Source organism: Amphiprion ocellaris, chromosome 24 (genome assembly GCF_022539595.1).
Source record: "Amphiprion ocellaris isolate individual 3 ecotype Okinawa chromosome 24, ASM2253959v1, whole genome shotgun sequence".
In the NCBI taxonomy this organism is placed as follows: Eukaryota; Metazoa; Chordata; class Actinopteri; family Pomacentridae; genus Amphiprion; species Amphiprion ocellaris.
This window is the reverse complement of record NC_072789.1, coordinates 11,974,463-11,992,828: the sequence shown is the minus strand read 5'-3', so window position 1 is coordinate 11,992,828 and position 18,366 is coordinate 11,974,463. Positions and strand designations below refer to the sequence as shown.

Genomic DNA, 18,366 nt, shown 5'->3' with positions numbered 1-18,366 from the left:
TCAAAAGAGTCAATAAAACATGCTGGAAGCTTGACCAAATGTCTTTATTTCAGTGGCATCTGAGAAAACACACCTCAACAGTGTCAATGTGATACTTTGCTGAGAAACAAAAAATACAGAGCAGACAAGAAGCTTTGAAGAATCAAGCTTTGGCCATTTCATTCTCATTTTTGGGCTTTTCATTGTCAGACTCAGAGGAGGACGAGGAAGAGGAAGAGGAGGAGGAGGAGGAGGAAGAGGAGGAAGAGGATGAATCTTTCTTAGTTTTGGGTTTTTTCTTTTTAGTTGGGCTGCTGGCTGGAGCTGCTTCCTTGTTGACAGCAGCCGTGATGACGTGTTCTTCCTCCACTTCACTGGGTTTTTCTTTTTCAGCATCTTCAGGGGCTTTTGGGGGAGTGGATTTGTTAGAGGGGGCGCTTTCTTGTTTCACAGCGGCTTCGTTTTTTACTTTTTCCTGAACCTTCGCGTCAGGCTTTTGCGGGCCTGTAAAAAGAAAAATAGAGCAGATTTAAACATAAAAATGTGTTGAGAATCCCTTTAATACTTCAGCTTCCCTTTTATCTGTGATTCTGAAGGAGAGTCATTTCTGATTATGGTGGAGGTTAAAATCAGGTGTGATCACATGCAACAACTTAGTGCAGTTTAGTGACATGGCTATTGTGAAGGAATAGCTTTGACATTTTAGAAAATATGTTGACAAGGCTTAGATGAGAAGATCAACACTATTCATACATCTGCCTTGTGAGCTACAACTAGCAGCCATTTTTATACAATCAAAACAATAGAGATATAGTTAAATAGTACTGGTAGGAAGCTGCCCTTTGTTTCTCCATATCCCATCTTTGTGCTAAGCTAACCTACTGTTTCCCAATTTCCAGTCTTTGTGCAAAGGTAAGCTAACCTACTGTTTCCCCGTTTCTGGTCGTAGTGCTGAGCTAATCTAAGCTAACCTATTGAATCTCCATTTCCAGCCTTTGTGCTAAGCTAAGCTGGGCTAACCTACTGTTTCCCAATTTCCAGTCTTTGTGCAAAGGTAAGCTAACCTACTGTTTCCCCGTTTCTGGTCGTAGTGCTGAGCTAAACTAAGTTAACCTATTGAATCTAAATTTCCAGCCTTTGTGCTAAGCTAAGCTGGGCTAACCTACTGTTCCCCCATTTCCAGTCTTCGTGTTGCGCTAGGCTAAGCTAACCTAACCTAACCTACTGTTTCCCAATTTCCAGTCTTTTTGCTAAGCTAAGCTAACCTACTGTTTCCCCGTTTCTGGTCATAGTGCTGAGCTAAACTAAGCTAACCTATTGAATCTCCATTTCCCGTCTTTGTGCTAAACTAAGCTGGGCTAACCTACTGTTCCCCCGTTTCCAGTCTTTGTGTTGCGCTAGGCTAAGCTAACCTAACCTAACCTACCCTACCCTACTGTTGCCCCATTTCCAGTCTTTGTGCTAAGTCAACCCAAGCTAAACTACCTTTTCCATTTTTCCAGCCTAGTTCTAACTTAAAATACACTAATTGGCTGTTTCTCATTTTTGTCATTGTGCGAAGCTAAGCTAACCTACTGCTGGCTTTGTTAAAAGGGACAGATGATAGAGTTGCATTCCTCTTCTCACCTAATTTTTTTTAGCAAGAAAGCTAATATGAGTACTTCCCAAAACTATTCCTGTAAAGTGGTGTGAGGGTTAGCTTTCAAGTTTAACTCTAAAACTCTATCAACTGTGAGGTATATTATGTATTTTTTCATTTTCATTTTCTGCTAGGACTTACCGTTATGCAGTGCATCCTCTAAATCAAACTCCAAGCTGTCAGGAAAGAAGAGCATAAAGTATGCTAACGTAATAATAATAATAATATAAAGAAGAAAAATAATAATACCGTATGAAGTGCCATGTTTATTTGCATTCACCTTTCAATCTTGTAAAGGACTAGTTTAACCTATTAGGAAATAAATTTATTCGCTTTTATGTCATTACTAAATGAGAATATGCTACGTCTAGCACTGGGCAGCTAGTTAGCCTAGCTTGACAGAGAGACTGTAAACAGCTTACTAATTATCATGTCACAATTGTTTTTCTTTGTCCTAATTAAAAAGTGAATGCATGACATGTTTATTTGTAATGCTAGTAGCCCAGTCTTTGTGCTAACCTAAACTAAGCTATTTATTAGACTAATATTGATCTTCTTATCAAACCTCTGTCATAAATCTGAACAAGTGAATTTTAAAGCTTTGCTAAGCAAGACTTACACAAAGCTGATTCCAGAGGATGCTATTTAATAGAAAATAAATACATTAAAAGAACTATAAATGGTCGTGTTTCAGACATAAAAACTGCCTGATTTCTAGTTAAAGTGCATTAGTTGGCGTAGATGTGTCTGTATGTAAATCAAGTTTAGTTTGAGAAAGTGATGCGTTTAAAGCTCTGATAGCTTTGCAGCTACAGCTGTTCTGATCTGGGACCGTCCTCACCTGTCGTTATCAGCGGTCATGCCGTAAATCAGCTGCTGGTAGTTGTTGATTTCTGCCTCCAGCTTCATCTTAACACACAGCAGGTTCTTGTTGGTCTCCACCTGTTGCTCCACCTGTGACCTCACTTCCTTCAGCTCCGCCTCCAGGCCAAGGATTACCTGGTTTAATGGGGCCAGACGTTGACCATATTCTGCTTTGGTGATCCGCAGAGTCTCTTCCAGGTTACGGATCTGAAAGGAGGATAAAAGATGACTTTGTTTTGGGGAACACAAGACCCTAACACCTGCAATAAATCACTCTACTTTGACCTTGTTAGTGTTCGTAGTTGTTTTTGTTCCACAAGAGCTCATCCAGGTGGCTCTCCAGACAGCCATTAGACAGACAAGGAGTCTTTTTGTAGTTTAAAACAGCAGTTTGTAATGACAGGGCAGTCAGGAATGCCTGTGAAGATGTCTACGAGCCCTGCAGGCGGGTCTTTCTTTCCTGACAGCATATGAGGACAGATTTGGTTCTGTGCACCTCAAGGAGATTAGCTTGGGGGATTTTTGGAATTTGCTGCAGGGCTGATGGGGATCCACTCATATGCTGGATGTCACAGTTTTACACAACTGCAGGGTGATGATGTAAAAACACAAAAAAATGCTGAGGGTTTGTGTGTCAAAACAAGGCATCTCCAAGCTTGTCTTGACAATGAAGTCACTGTGTAAACCTCCAGTAAAGCTCAGCTGTTTGTGTGGTGGACTGTAGCTTCAGGGTGTTTCATCATGTAGTACTTCTGACTGTCAGGAAAAAATCTGTACTTTTAGGGTCATTTCTTTCCTTTAATATGCACAAAAATATCCCAATATCTATCTATCAAAACATAGAAAGGTTCATGTGTATGTTTAGCTACCGTGCTCAGCGAGCTCTGAATCTGGATTTCCAGAGTTTGCTTCTCTCTCAGCTGATCCTTGAGCTCCGTCTTTCCAGACTGCAGGGCCTCCACGTTCTGGGCCTCCTCCACCTTGATGGTGTCAAACTGAAACCAAGATGGAGGCAGTGAGATGAGCAGAGGAGAGGCAGCAGACTGACCTTATCATCCTGCAGGTAACACACCTTGCTCTTGTACCAGTCCTCCGTCTCCTTCAGGTTCTTCTGGGCCAGTTTGTCGTACTGGGCTCGGATGCTGTTGACAACCTCAGCCAGGTTGGAGTTCTGGGAATCAATCTCCACCTTCACCTCGGAGTCCTTGATCTTCTGACGCAGAGCGTCCACCTCCTGCAACAACCACAAGTTTGCCTCAGATTTCACACAATACAGTGTTAGCTGCATTAGGGGTGGCTTGGTTTCTCACGTCTTTGTGTTCCTGCTCGAGACGAGAAACTTCGTCCTTCACCAGATCGATCTCTTTCTGCGTCTGCTCACGGTTCAGTTTGGTGTCTTCAATGACCTTCTTCAGGTCATCCACGTCTTTCTCTAATTCCTTACGGGCCTTTTTCTCATCGTCCAGCCTGCAAGCAGAGAAACATATATATTCAGGTCTAACTTACTGTCTGCAAATTCAATAAGGCCACTAACGTTTTTAAAATCGGTGCATCTTATATTTAGAATGTGTGACATTTACTTGTTCTTGAAGTCATCATTGGCCAGTTTGGTGTTGTCAATCTGGAGCAGCAGCTTTGCATTGTCCATGGTGATATCTTTGATCTGAGGAAACAAAACCATGACACATATTGATTAGATAACTATTTTTCAAGACAAAACTGTAAAAACATGAATAGATAGTAATTGAAAAATAACCATTGCATAAAATAGTAATTTTACGTAATTAAAATCTATTGTCTACTCTTAATTTGACATAAACTTCCTGTAATTATACCACATCTCTCTCATTTAACAAAGACTTTTTGATGTTATTTTACATTGGACTTGTTAAATGAAAAAGAATAATTCTGTAAAATTGAACTTTTTTTTTTTTTGCACTAACCTTCTTCTTGAGGTCATCCAGAGGTTTCTGGACTTCATCCCAGTTGCGTCCTTCCGGTGCTTTCCTCTTGGCCAGAATGTCATCGATCTGTTTCTGCAGGTCCCGGTTCTCCTCCTGCAGCTGCCTCACTCGGTCCAGGTAACCGGACAGACGGTCGTTCAGTCCCCGCAGCGTCTGCTTGTCGTCCGCGGGGGCGGCAGGAGCGGCGGCGGTAGCGGCGGTGAGCGCGGCGGCAGCTGGAGCGATGGGAGCGGAGTCTCTCTCCGTGTCGTTGCGCATCACGTTCCGCAGCCCCTCCAGGCTCGCCACGGACGCCCTGGAGCCCCTTCCCCCGGCTCCACCGAACATGCTGGCGGCGGTGTTTTTAGAAGGCATCGCTGCTGCTGGATGACAGAGTTTCTAGCTGGAGACTCACCTGACGGATGGAGAGCATCCAGGTGGGATTTATACCCGAGTTTTTACGCACGAAATCCGCCCCCAGCGGTGCCATTGGCTCCCGGTGTCCTGCACCACACCTGGACAAACAGGTTCGGGGTCGAAATTCAAGTATTTCATGTTGATTTTTTATTTTTCTCGCTGTAATTTGGCACTTGTCATTTTGTGATTGGACGCATGCAAAGTTCTGGGGAGGTCTTGACGCTCTTGGCCATCTTTAAAAGCAGCTGATCCGAGGGGCTGGGAGGACTCCACCGCTCACCTGTTCAGACTTCAGCTCGCAGCTCCAACCTCCAAGATGTCCAGACCCGGAGACTACAGCAGCCAGTCGTACAGCCCCAGCAACGGAGCACCGGCCAAGAGCCAGCCCAGCAGCAGGGTGGACCCGACGGGCAAGTCCAGGGAGAAGGACGACATGGTGGGACTCAACAACAAGTTCGTCCAGCTCATTGACAAGGTCTGGAAAGGATTTTTTTCTTTTTATAGTTATTCATTTATCGATAAATGTATAGAATATTGGTGCTGTGCATATGTGTCACCTTTCAAAAAGTGGTGAATAATGAAGCAGCAACTGATTATTGAGTAAATGAATAAATACTTGATTATAAAACACAACTGTTTTTTTAAAAAAAAACTGTTCATTCTTACTATTATTATTATTATTATTATTACTATTGCTACTACTACTACTACTAGTACTATTATTATTATTATTATTATTATTATTATTATTATTATTAATAATAATAATAATAATAATAATAATAATAATAGAAAATAAATAATATTATTATTGAATCATATTTTTTTTCAATTTTTTTCATGTTACTTAAATTAAATGCAGATGCTATACCTACGTACATGTCATATAAGTGTTGAACAAGGAAGCAAAACTTTCTGTAGAATAGAATAGAATAGAATAGAATAGAATAGAGCGACTTTATTAGTCCCACAAACAGAAATTTGCAATGTCACAGCAGCAAATCAAGATAACACAACTATAAATTAAAGACAAGTAAATTAAGTCTAAATTTTAATATATTTTTTTATATTTATTTATATATATATATATATATATATATATATATATATATATATATATATATATATATATATGGTGTTTGTTGTCGTGTTGTGTCTTTATTTGAATTTTTTTAGTATTAAAAATTAAAATAACTGAACATGTCTGTGCATGTTGTGCATTTTTTTCAGGTTAATTTATTTCATTTGCTCATTTGAACTGATGCAAATCTATAATAGAAGCAGGATTTTAAGCTGGATTTTTCATGAAAGCACTGAGGCCTTTGACAACAGCAAACTGTTTGTAAAACTTGTTTCCTGGAGCAAAATTTATTTGAGCCTCTCTCTGCTCGAAATCTGATACCCGAGGCCACGAAAAGTGATTTCTTCTGCAGGAGGAACATGTAGGACGCCGCCTTGTGGAGAGTTTGAACACCTCAGGTCACCAATGGGTCAATTAAACCAGAAATGTTGCTTTTTGGCTGCTTGAGCAAATGCAAAGATGTAGACAGGCTAAACATTTACAGTCTTTGTAAAAGGCCGCATCTACATGTTTTAGGTGTGCAAAAAAGGTCATCAACCACAAAGCTGAATTTTCTCCACGATTTCTGTTTACACTGTAAAAAGAATTGCATAAAAATCTTTAAGAGTGACAGTAAAAAATGTTTGCCACAATATTCAACTGTTTCCTAACAGTAGAAGACAATGTAAAATATAGTTTTGGTCATACAAGCAAAACAAAATACTATTCATAAAAATATACATTTTTTTCAATAGACATCTACAGGTTTTTCATTTTTGCTTTCAACATGTAACTTAATAACTCTTTTGTGATTAGATTTTGTCTTTAACTTAACACAATCTGGAAAATATTTAAATAGCAGTTAAGTCTTTTAACTGTTTTTCAATTTTGTTACAGGTGAAAAACCTGGAGGACGAGAAGAAGAAGCTGGACACCAAGCTGAAGATCCTGAAGGAGCAGGAGGACTACGAGGGGAAGGTGGACGAGGTGGTGAAGCAGCTGGAGAACGAGTTGGAGCAGCAGGTCGAGAACCTGCTCAGAGACCAGGAGAAGCTGAAGGCCGAGCTGCTGAGGAACCAGGAGGAGGTGGAGGACACCAAGAAGAGGTCATCTGCTCCTCTAGCTCTTCTTGTCTCTAGATTTGTACATCAAGAGTAAAACATGTAGTGTATGACACAAATAAATTCATTTAATTTTCTATCTGTTTCAGGTTTGAGGAGGAGATGAACAAGAAGGCTGAGCTGGAGAATGAGTTTGTCGTCACCAAGAAGGTACAGTAAGCTGCTATTTTTACATTCAAGCATTTAGAAATGGTAAAAACTCCTTTTAAATTGGTTCATTCCCCCAGATTCAAAGAATTGATTGCATTTCATTTACTACACGTTAATTTGTACATGAAAGAAGAGCTTTGGGATTATTTTGGAAAAGGTTTCTCCACTTGATGCCATCTCAGCGGTCTATACTCATGCATGTGTGTGTTTGATGTGTGTGACAGGATGTGGATGAAGGTCACCTGGAGGCCGTGGATGTGGCGCTGGAGCTGGAGGACCTGATGGGAAAGCTGGACTTCCTCAGAGTCGGCTACGATGAGGTGACCACAGATAAACAGACGTTTAGCTTCAGATTGGAGGATGAAAGAAAAGTGCATTTTTAACTGTTGCTGTCCTCTCTACCTCCTGCAGGAGATCAAGGAACTGGAGTCTCAGGTCCAGAACGAGACGGTTCTGATACGCGACAACAGCAAACGTTCTCTGGACATGAACGAGATCATTGAGAACGTCAAGGATCAGTACGCCAACATGGCCGCCCGTGGCAGGGACGAAGCAGAACAGTGGAACCAGAAAAAAGTGAGGAAAAGATCAACTTTAACACTACACTGTAAAATTTCATGTGCATTTTTGGGCTTCATAATATTTAATGCAGAATAGTATCATTACCTATAATATGTAAAATTAGACAGAGATATAATGATATAATGATAAATGATAGAAATATTTTTTAAATGCATATTTTATAGATATTTTACCGAAATTAAACCACATTCTTTCAACGTTATCTCACATTTACTAAACAAGAGCAATACTGGTTGTCACTAACTGCATCTGTTGTTAGAAATATATTTACAGCATTAAACATGAATTTAACAGTTCATGTTCAAGTATTTTCCTTAATTACAAATGCAATCAGTATTTCATGTAAAATTAAATATTTTTTCTTGAATGCTTTTGTTAAATTATAAGATTTTATGATTATTTAGTTACAGGATTTTCATTATATTTAAGATTAGACATCTAAATTCATAGACTATATTTTGTGATTTTTATTGATTTATTGTTTTCCTGTATTTCAAAAACACAGAAAACAAATCTGTAAAAAAAAAAAATAAATAAATAAAGAAGACATATCTGTGAAATCATGACAACTAACTCATGATAACTTTTATGGTTACTCAGTTACAGGGTTTGATTGTAATTTTATAGACATGTAAGTTCAGTCTGTTTTTATAAATTTATTGATATCATGATGTGTTTCAAAATTACAAAAAAAAATAGCAGTGAAATAAAAAGTTAGTATTTGTAAAATATATTTTCTTAAGTGTAAAAAATGTGAATATTTGTTACAGTTTACCTTGGATGTTGCAAAATTTTATTAATATTTTATTGTAATTCTCAAAGGCAGGAAAAATATCAGTAAAATAAAATGGAAAAAGATTTAAGACTGATAAATACAAGCTTTACTCGAAATGATTATCAACTTTAGTGTCCAGACAAATTTTGAAATACTTTGGTCCATGTCTCAAGTGCTACTGATATTTTCCTGTATTTCTAAAGCATAAAAAATGAATCTGTTAAATAATTATTAAAAATGACATAAACAGGCTTATAATACATTTATAATATGGAGTTTTCACAGGTTGGGTTATGATTAAACCATGTTGTGTGATGGTAAATAATTAGTTTTTGTCACAGTGTAGTAAATAGATACTTTATAAGCTGTAATTTGATTTGGTCCTCCCCTTTAGATGGACGCCTTGGTCTTAAATGCAGGACAGCGAGAGCAGGAGGTCCGTGACATTAGGAGGGATATCTCTGACGTGGTTCGCCTCATCCAGAGACTCACTGGAGACCTGGAGGCTCTCAAAAGAAAGGTCAGGATCAATAAACGTAACACTGAAGAGTTCAGACGTCTGCAGTCCAGCTGATCTTCATCTCCCTGTTTCATTCTTAGGAGGATTCCCTGAAGAGGGAAATTGACAGCGTCAGACAAGATGGCGATGAACACATAGAGACCGCTCGGAGGCAGATCGCTCAGCTGGAGGAGGCCTTGAAGCGGGCCAAGCAGGACTTGGCTGGACAGATCCGCGAACACCAAGAGCTGCTGAATCTGAAGCTGGCCCTGGACATCGAGATCGCCACCTACCACAAGCTGCTGGAGGGCGAGGAGCAGAGGTATGTTAGCAGACCGGGTTTGGTAGTAGTCGTGAGCACATCAATACGCAAGAGATGAATGTATGAATGCTGAACTAACAACTGTTTCTGCTTCATCCCTCTAAAGAATGAACGATCTCATGCGCAACGGAGGTGAGAACCATTTTACTACAGTATCTGAAACTCTTGAAACGTTTTCATAACGTGGCTTTTCCCAGTTATGCTGTTGAAATGAGCCCACAGTGAGGGAAAATGTAATGGGAGCAAAATATAAACAAAGTTAACAGAAAGGACTTGTGGTTCACATAATGATCATGTCCAGACCCCTTGCTGCTATCTTGTGATCTCCTTGTGGGAGTCTTAAGCTGGAAACCACAGATCTAAAATGAATATTTTCCAACTTCTACATCAGCAAAGCCTTAATATACCAGAATGCACTCCTGCTCAGCAATGCAGCCATTTATTATGGCAAATAGACAAATGAAGGGTGGTTTTCATTACGCTAATGATTCCTCACTTCCTTCACTCTTAGCATCTTAGCTTCTTCCAATGAGGATTTCCTCGCTCTAAGCTCCTCCAGAAACCTCTTCAAAGAGGAATGATTTCAGAATCTGGAATGATAGAGGATCTTCTAACTGCTTAAATGCCCCTTGAGGTGATGAGGAGGCTTCTGGAGGATCTTCGAGTGAGGAAACAGATGTATGCTGCAAAGAAGTAAGGAAGTGATGCGAATGAGGGAAGCAAGAAGACACATTAACATAATAAAAAGCAGCTTTAAAGGATTTTTTTTGAAAGAATTCTGTGAAATGTAGAGAAGGCTGAAAGGTACATATGCCAAAACTCTGTTTAAAAAAGAGTTATAACAAATGCACACTTAGAAATGGATAAAAATCCATTTCACACTTAGCAGCATTCTCAAGCTTCATTCATGTTCTGTGTCCCACTAAAATCAAACCTCTCTTTCGCTCAGATTTCTAAAAAAAATAAACCAACCAATCCAAGTCCTTACTTGCACGCAGACGCTCACCTGCCGTCCAAGCAACGCCCACCAGAGAAGCCACAAGAATCCATCCCTGTCCCCACGGCAACCACTGATACCCCGGCAACCACCGTCATCCCAGCAGCATGTCCCGTCTCCAAGAAGCGGCTGCTGATCCGGGTGGAAGTGGAAGCAGGCAGAGTTGTGTCGGAAAGCTCCCATTACACAGACTGATCCACCAGGCCTCTGTGCAGCATTACAGTATGTCCGTAAAATGTGAATTTAAAAACCTCAAATTTAAGTTAATTAAGTTAAACTATTTCAGGATGCTAATGAGTCTGACTTTTTATACAACAATCATCCCTTTTTGTTTTTCTGCTTTCTGGTGGAGTGAACAGCTTCATAGCAGGTTGAACGTTTTCCTAGAATCGGTGCTTGGATTTGTGGAAGTTTGTTTATGTCAATCGGTGCTTTTGAAAAGGTTTTCGTATCTTTGTTTACATTTGTAAAGGCTTCCAGTACATTTTTAAAAAAATTTTTCTTGCAGTAGTTTCTCTCTGACGTAAATAGGAGTAGGGTTTTGTCTGTGTAAAACAGGAAACCAGCTGTCTAACGCTTCGTTTTCCTCATTGGGTGATTGGTTAAAGGAAGGCTTCTGTTGTGTTAGTCCACATCTTATTAAAGATTATGTCTCCTACAATCACAAAAATCACATTAAGGAGAAGCTCAGAAAGAATTTTAATGTTCTGGAAAGAAAAAGACTCATAAGTCTTTTTTTGTCTGCTGGAGTTCAACACAACACTGCAAAGGGAAATGTTTCTGCCAGCCTGAATGTCTGAACCCTTGTACCTCAAATATGTCAAAGTAATCACAAGAACTCAGATTAGAGTTTACTGTTACTGGAATACAGTAAATAAAACATGACCTGTGTGTGTGTGTGTGTGTGTTCACTTTCTTTCACACAAACATGCACATGGAGAATAATAAACTGGGATTTAAATATTATGCTGTTTTGAAATTTGAAAAGAAAGTGTAAAAATTACAGTTAACCATTTTATGAGGCTTTTCTGCCACTCTTTCAAAGAACAAAAATATGATAGGTTTACATGCTAGCATACTAGCTGTTTTGCATGGTTTCCAGCCTTAAGGTCAGCTAAGCTAGCCAGCTCCAGCAAAATATTCTATGTATGTTTACCTCAGAAGTCAGACTTGGGATTCACGTAGTTGTACAAGTCGGACAACTAAGTCATACATCTCCAGAAAAACCTTTGTTTTCAGGTTAGCTATTGCTAACAGCACCAGCTGATAACAACACACTACGTGGCATTTTGTGCATGCAAACATTGTATCAACATGTCCACAGAGAGAGGTTAGGCAGTCTCCAATTGTGAACATGGTAATTCCAACTTTTCAGTTCAAATTAAATGCAGCAATATGTAATTTGAGGTTTAAAAGTGGCGTAAATCTTCTTATGAAGCTCTTTAAAAGAAAAAAAAAGTATTTGCCAAAATGCTGAGCTATTGCTTAACAGAATTTGAACACTATTGGGGTGCATTGTGTTGGATGAAAACGTTGGAGGCGAACAGATGATGCAGATAGCAGTATGTCATCAGAGATTAGCTGAAGTCCGACAGCCTCATCCTGTTCCCTCCTCCTCGTCTCCCGGTTGCCTTCTGTCTTCCTGACACACATGTGCATGATATTCCGATGTGGAAAACTTACTGGAACATGTCTTCACACGGCAACACAGGTGCCTCCTGACCTCACCATGACATCAAAGCTCAACGAATGTCCCAACAGTACAGATGCTGCTTGCTCTTTAATTCGATTGCAGTCTGCTTTTCCTCCTCAGTTCGGCTGTCTCCTTACCACCCACATACTGCACGAACACATTTAAATTACATTTTGATTGTGGGTTTTAGTCCAACATACTTTATGTTTAATCAAGTCTTAAACAGAGAGATGAATGGATCTTTACAGCACATGAAAACTCTGCTCTACAGTATTTAATGTTCCTGTATCTAATCGTAGTAGAAACTGGAAACTCATAACTGCATAAAATCACTTTCAGCCTCTAATTTGTGTCTCTCTCCAGCATGTTGTGGCTGCGGGACTAATCTCTTCATGTCGTGTAGATGTATGATAGATGTATCTGCCTCCCCTCTTCTGCTTGCATACCAGTATATAGATAAACACTGACAGAGAAGTAAACAGTGCAGGCAGGGGGCAAGAGATGGAGAGACTCTACAACCTCTTTAATTCATGTCCACATGAAGCTACACAAGAGTATTTACTACTGATACAGGGGCAGTTTATTGGCCTCTGTTAAATCTGATGTTACGATTGAGCACATTTACATTTCAGGTGTCACATCAAGTTCAAACACAACTACCTGCCACACATTAACACATTAGCAAACTGACATTAGGACTGGTTCAAAGTGACACTGTGCAGAATTAACCTCAAGGCCGGGCCTGGTCAGTGATTTTAATCCCATTCTGAGTGATTCAGATGATAATTACAGCTGCAGTTTATGACTTGTATCTTACAGAGGATATATAAGTCTGTGGGAAGATAGGAGTAGTCTTTAGTTTTACTTTTTTTGTCGGGTCACTGTGAAATTTGACCACATTTCGATTCATGACTGATTTTCTTAAGTGCTTCAGTAGAATAAATAACTGGATTTGTTGGTTTGTGAAGACATGTGATCCCTCATCCAATAAGTTAATATGTCCAAGCTATTTATTGTCACCCTAAAACACATGGCTCGTGTCATCTGCCAGGTGAGGGACGATCCAAGGTGTTGGTGGTGAAATTATCTGGGTACAGATCTCGGAACGTTAGACATGTCTGTTCCAGTTTTACATATATTAAACTTAAACTAGAACGTGCATCCCTCCACAGGCAGTTTCCCCACCATCAACACATTTAATCATCCCTCACCTGGCAGTTTCGCAACGATATACATCTCAAGCCACATGTGTCCTTCATTGTGTTCTGAAGGTGCTAATATATCCCTGGTTCTCCCAATCTATCAATTAGGCCTGAAGAACCATCTTGGATGAAAGATTTTTCAAGAACCAGTTAAAGAGTTTTCTTCTACCGAATCTCCCAAGACTACTATGACTTTGATGAGTATCCACAGATATATATCAGTGTTCCTTCAGGTGTCACCCTCCTCTGATCCATGTGTTCGTCGCCTCCATCTGTCTCTGAGTTTCTGGAGAACTTTGTATGCAGGTTCCGTGTACTGTTTGTTGGCCAGGCCGAGCACCAACGGCACCACCGCCATGCTTCCGATACCAGTGCAAGACAGCACAATGTGAGTGTTGAAGCTCCACTTGGTGTCACTGATCAACACTGCAATGCAGACGTGCATGTAAATAAGGTAGGGAACCCAGCAAGCCAGAAAAGTTAATGACACCGCAACAACACAGCGAGTGTAGCGCAGGTTCAGCCTCTGCTCCCGGTCCGAGGCCTGACTTCCTCGCTCCACCGAACGATGGAGGCGACAAATGTCCTTCAGCTGGCCTCGGGTGATCCACAGAACTCGGCCGGTCATGCCAGCGATGGTAAGAATAGCAGGTAGGACGAGTCCATACACCTCCAAGTAGATGAAAGCGTTGGGGAACACCCGGCTGTAGGAACAGCAGGCGGTTCCGTTCGTCGAACAGTTTGTTGCTAGCTTTTGGCTACTTGCACAGCAGTCATTCCAATCTGGTCCCGTCCAGTTATTCCACCCAAAAGCAGGAAGCGATGCGTAGAGCAGTGGCGGTGCCCACACCACGAGCAGCGCTAACGGGAAACTGCGATGCATCCACAGATTATTGTAATGCAGGGGGTCAACGATGCAGATGTAGCGTTCGTAGTGGACCATCACCAGGTTGAAGAGAAACGCCAAGAAAAGGAAATTTGGGAACACATGAGCCACCAGACAGGAGCTAAAACTTAACTCCCGGTTCAGACCCATCAACGGTATAAAAGGCAGCGCCACGCCCGTACACATATCAGCCACTAGCAGGCTGAGGAAGAAGTAGTTGGGCGTGTTGTGGAGCTGCCGGTTCCAGGAGATGCCCAAGATGATGACGAGGTTGGCCAGGATGATGGAAGTCGACAGCGGCACCGTGATGACGTAGATGAGGTGCTCTCTGGAGAGCAGAGCCTGGGAGTCGTTGTAGTCCATCACAGGTGACATCTGCAGACCGACTCCCACATAAAGCTTGTCTCCAGTCCCATTAAGGTACAGCTACCCTGTGGGAAGGAGAAACAGCGGCCATGAAAGTTAAGCTCGGATGATGGAAGATTGATGAGCTGAGACTTCTTGCTATGAATCAAATTAGCTGTTATTTCTCAAAAAGCACAAAGAGGCTTGCTGGAAAGAAAGTGCCACTGAACAAAGATGACAACCAGGATTAAAGAGTTCAAAATTTACTGTGAAATTAAACCAATACAAGAAGTTGCTAGTAAAGCTTTTCAGCAATTTTTGCTTTGTTCAATTTTATATAATAACATCTAATCCAAATAAGTAAAAGTCACTTACTCTTTCTTGAAACTGTCCTGATAATCCAATCACTATATGACATAATCTAACTTTAAAGCTCTTAAAATACTTTGATTTAAATAACAAAAGTATGGAATCAGGTTATTTTGACCTACATGGTTACTGCACCGCTCAAGAGTCAACTCAGGCCTATTGCGAAAAATGAAATTGGAATATAAATGATTTATTCTCACTGCATGAACAGGGATGGAGAGGAAGCTGAGAACAATCTCAAAGCATATTCAGAAGTAAAATGCACTACGGAGGGATAAAAATTCAACACATTCAGATGGGAGAAGGATGCCAGCAAAATGATTATCAAGACGCAAGAGATGCTGAGTCAGATGACCAGACAGACTTCAGATCAGTTATGAAACCCACGGCTACAGCCTACAATGTGCCGTTCTGTCGTCTCTTCACTACTGAAACCAGTTGAGCCTCTTTGTTAGGTAACAGCAAATAAGAGCACATGTTAATGAACAAGAGGATGCTTTCATTCAATAATTCATCAGCTCTGCAGCTACGACTCCCTTTGTGTCTATTATAATCTGGAAAGTGATGCATATCCTGAGGATAATTTAACACAGTTTATAGCTGTGAGGGAAAATATACAGGCTTTGTTATGTCGCCTTGTTCATGTTAACTTTTTGTGTTAAATATCTTCTAGCTGTAGTTCTGTTAAAAAAAGCACTATTTATAATCATGACATTAAATAGAAGTATTGCATATGTAACACAAATATAATCCTGTAAGCCCAGTGAAGGGAGTTTTATGGTATCAAAGTCCTGCTCCAGTTTCAGCAAATGCTGTTTTTAAAGGGTCTTTAACAAGGTGAATACACAGAAACAAATTGGTTTTCCAACATTACTGCCTCAATGCATCGGTGACGCCTTTATTTATCTGTAACTCTAAAGGCTTCTCCTTTAATTTATTTCAAATCTATTTTCCAGAACTTTACTTTCATGAGAGAAAAATGGTTGATTCAAAGTCAGCATTGTTAAAGTAATATGTAATGTAAATTAGTAATATTATGAGGACAAATGCATCATGATAAACTGTAAAATATGAACTTGTTGAACCAAAAAGCAACAAAATTAGTAAGATATTTACCTTTTTGTCATGAACAGTCCAATCATGTACTGTTTGTGGGAAGCAGTTGGAATAAAATGCAGCTTCTTATCTCTCTCCTGATAAGTTCAGGTCTGTTCTCCTGCATATCATATCCACAGCCACAAAAAGGCAGCATTAACTACAGACGCTTCTTCGTTATGCTTCCAGATCCTCAGAGAACTCAACTAGCAGCCTTTAGACAGAGCGAGCAGCCAAGATTCTGGCTGTTTCTCTCAGATACTTTAAAGGGGAAGTGCCCGCTGAGGGAGGATGAGGAGGAGGAGGCAGCTGTTCTACTCAAAGTGTCTTTTCCTGCTGGGGATGAGGCAGCAGTGTCCATTACCCCAGCTGACTAATTCTTTTCTTTGTGCTCTTTCACCACCGCTACATTAGTTTTAACCACTGAGCAGGCCTGCTGGTGCACATCCATGAATGGAAGTGGATGGAAAGCTACTATCACTGCAGTCTGAAACTGATAAGAACAAGTTAACATCAGCTGGCATGTGCTTTGTCTTCACACCCTCCATGACGGCCCCCAATGTTCCCACAAATCTTCTGTAACAAGCAGATATTCACCAGTTAAAAGTGCAGTTAGAAAACCCATCATTTCTAGCCACCACAATAGAAAAACTCATGTTTTTCCCACATATTAAGAAGCTATCCAGGCACTACTTCCTTAAACTTTATTGTCATTACCCAGAGTACAAGACAACAAAGTATAGTTTAGCATCTAAGCGCAAAAGCAGCAGTAAAGTACATTATATACAGTATAGACATACACAGCAATATATAAATATATAAGGCAATACAGTTATGCAGAAATATATAAAGCATCATCTGCATCTTGCATATTAACATTTGATTTACAATGCAAACGTAATTAATTTTTATCTATGTATTTCTTGTACAGCTTGAATTGAGTCAGGATCAAAAACAAAACTACCTTGAAAACAATGTATTTTAGATGTTTAATAGGCTAGAAGGTGGTTGCTTTTGTTAAATAATTATACAGAATACAATCCAATGTACTTGAGCTTGCAGAAAACGACAAAACAGGGTTTTAATTGTGTTGCTTAGTGCGTGGTGGCTGACAAACTATTGTTAGCTGTTTAGCAGTTTAACTCCCTAAGTAATAAATGCCCCCAAAAGGCAAATTACTAATGGAAGACTTTGCTTATTTAACAGGACAGTGTGACATTTTGGGAAAAATTCCCCCCAAAATTCTCATTTGTTCCATAATTTACAGGTTGCTACTATTTTCGTGTCTCTCTGTTAGCTAAGTGAAGCCAAGAGAATTTAGCATAAAGACTGAAAGCGTGGGGAAGCTTCAGACCTGGCTGTGTGCAATTCAAAATACATTCATTAACACTTCTATAGCTCAAAAATGAGCATATTGCATCTGTTTGTTTGGTTCCTAGAAAAACAGAAAGGTTAAAACAATAAGCTGATGTTTTATGATGTGCTACTGGGTGTTAGTAGGTGCAGTGATTGGCAGCAAGCTAATGCTGACTCTCATAGTGAGCTTATTATGAATTGTGATGCAATTTTGAATCATGTGACATTTAAGTGATCTTGCACAGGGCTATATTCACTTTGGCTGTATAATGTACACAAGCAACTTCAAGCTGTTTTTCCTGCTGATAGCTTTTTTTAATCCACACATGACTAAACCTCTTCATCGAATCTGTCAAAGTGCCTGTCGCTCCTGAAAAGTCTGCTCACTTAAGTAGGCCAAAACAAATGCAAAGATGTATTTCCTCTTAGTATTTGGCTGAGCACCGACCCAAACGTACACATACAACCATGTGTATGTCTGAACTCATAACAGCTGTCACACACAGCTCATATTTAAACACAGCCTGGACAGAAGGCCGGTAGCGACCTGTTTCGTTGGCCAAACAGGGAAGACTCCTACAGAGACAGCTTGTTGGAGACCTGGTGCTGATAGAGATGGACGAGCTCCAGTTAGATAATGGTTTTAAACAGAAACGTTCCTGAGTCTGGAGCGTTTAAAGACACTACGCAGGGAGGACAGGCTGGACATGTTCATTTACATCAGGGCCTTACTGGAACACACAGCTAAATCAATTATCTAATCAGGTTTAATATTACATGCAAGGGGAAAATGGAATACGATAAGATTAATAAGCTCAGCTGGCGAAGGAGATCAATGCTAGCTTCATGACGCCACTGCTTTTCTCCACTTTGACTGATAGCAATTTTACTTATCGAAGAACAACAATATTTATTTTGAATATGTTTTATTTCATGACAACTCTTTGAGTGCAATGGCAACTCCTGATTCTTTGGTCTCAAAGTAAAATATTATTTTGTCATCTAAAAATGTAGTTTATAAGGGCAATAACTGAATCCATTTTTAACATTATTTATTTAGTTTGAATATGTT

At 40.0% G+C, this 18,366-nt stretch overlaps 3 protein-coding genes across 6 annotated transcripts; 1 reads left to right on the top strand and 2 right to left on the bottom strand.

Annotated features, from left to right (window-relative positions):
- Window positions 1–25: 25 nt before the first annotated feature.
- On the bottom strand, window positions 26–4,800 carry LOC111580296 (keratin, type I cytoskeletal 18-like). 2 transcript variants are annotated; one of them, XM_023287984.3, is made up of 8 exons: window positions 4,426–4,800; window positions 4,063–4,145; window positions 3,793–3,949; window positions 3,555–3,716; window positions 3,352–3,477; window positions 2,460–2,689; window positions 1,760–1,794; window positions 26–483 (listed from the first exon to the last, which is right to left on the bottom strand). In XM_023287984.3, exons 1-8 carry the CDS (start codon window positions 4,798–4,800, stop codon window positions 143–145), a joined length of 1,509 nt encoding a protein of 502 aa, XP_023143752.2. In that variant the 3' UTR covers window positions 26–142. The 2 variants fall into 2 exon arrangements, with proteins under 2 accessions (XP_023143752.2, XP_023143753.1); XM_023287985.3 differs by lacking the exon at window positions 1,760–1,794 and having other exon boundaries at window positions 331–483.
- Window positions 4,797–11,239, top strand: LOC111580297 (keratin, type II cytoskeletal 8-like). Of its 3 annotated transcripts, none has more exons than XM_035956175.2 (10): window positions 4,797–4,952; window positions 5,088–5,317; window positions 6,800–7,008; window positions 7,113–7,173; window positions 7,398–7,493; window positions 7,585–7,749; window positions 8,925–9,050; window positions 9,131–9,351; window positions 9,458–9,483; window positions 10,350–11,239. In XM_035956175.2, the coding sequence occupies exons 2-10, from the start codon at window positions 5,159–5,161 to the stop codon at window positions 10,541–10,543; spliced, it is 1,257 nt and encodes a 418-aa protein (XP_035812068.2). In that variant the 5' UTR covers window positions 4,797–4,952; window positions 5,088–5,158; the 3' UTR covers window positions 10,544–11,239. The 3 variants fall into 3 exon arrangements, with proteins under 3 accessions (XP_035812068.2, XP_035812067.2, XP_035812069.1); XM_035956174.2 differs by having other exon boundaries at window positions 4,799–4,952; window positions 5,085–5,317; XM_035956176.2 differs by lacking the exon at window positions 4,797–4,952 and having other exon boundaries at window positions 5,012–5,317; window positions 10,301–10,493.
- A 1,310-nt stretch (window positions 11,240–12,549) lies between these two features.
- Window positions 12,550–16,189, bottom strand: LOC111580301 (G-protein coupled bile acid receptor 1). The gene is made up of 2 exons (XM_023287990.3): window positions 15,960–16,189; window positions 12,550–14,560 (listed from the first exon to the last, which is right to left on the bottom strand). The coding sequence occupies exon 2, from the start codon at window positions 14,502–14,504 to the stop codon at window positions 13,473–13,475; it is 1,032 nt and encodes a 343-aa protein (XP_023143758.1). The 5' UTR covers window positions 14,505–14,560; window positions 15,960–16,189; the 3' UTR covers window positions 12,550–13,472.
- Window positions 16,190–18,366: the final 2,177 nt, after the last annotated feature.

Excerpts from the sequence above, each read along its gene's own strand:
- LOC111580296 (XM_023287984.3), bottom strand. The coding sequence starts at position 4,800 with ATGCCTTCTAAAAACACCGCCGCCAGCATGTTCGGTGGAGCCGGGGGA. Across the intron at positions 3,950-4,062 it reads AATGATGACTTCAAGAACAA|GCTGGACGATGAGAAAAAGG; the intron begins GTAAATGTCACA and ends CTCTGCTTGCAG. Across the intron at positions 3,478-3,554 it reads AGGACTGGTACAAGAGCAAG|TTTGACACCATCAAGGTGGA; the intron begins GTGTGTTACCTG and ends TCTTGGTTTCAG.
- LOC111580297 (XM_035956175.2), top strand. The coding sequence starts at position 5,159 with ATGTCCAGACCCGGAGACTACAGCAGCCAGTCGTACAGCCCCAGCAAC. Across the intron at positions 7,009-7,112 it reads GTGGAGGACACCAAGAAGAG|GTTTGAGGAGGAGATGAACA; the intron begins GTCATCTGCTCC and ends TATCTGTTTCAG. Across the intron at positions 9,051-9,130 it reads TGGAGGCTCTCAAAAGAAAG|GAGGATTCCCTGAAGAGGGA; the intron begins GTCAGGATCAAT and ends TTTCATTCTTAG.
- LOC111580301 (XM_023287990.3), bottom strand. The coding sequence starts at position 14,504 with ATGTCACCTGTGATGGACTACAACGACTCCCAGGCTCTGCTCTCCAGA.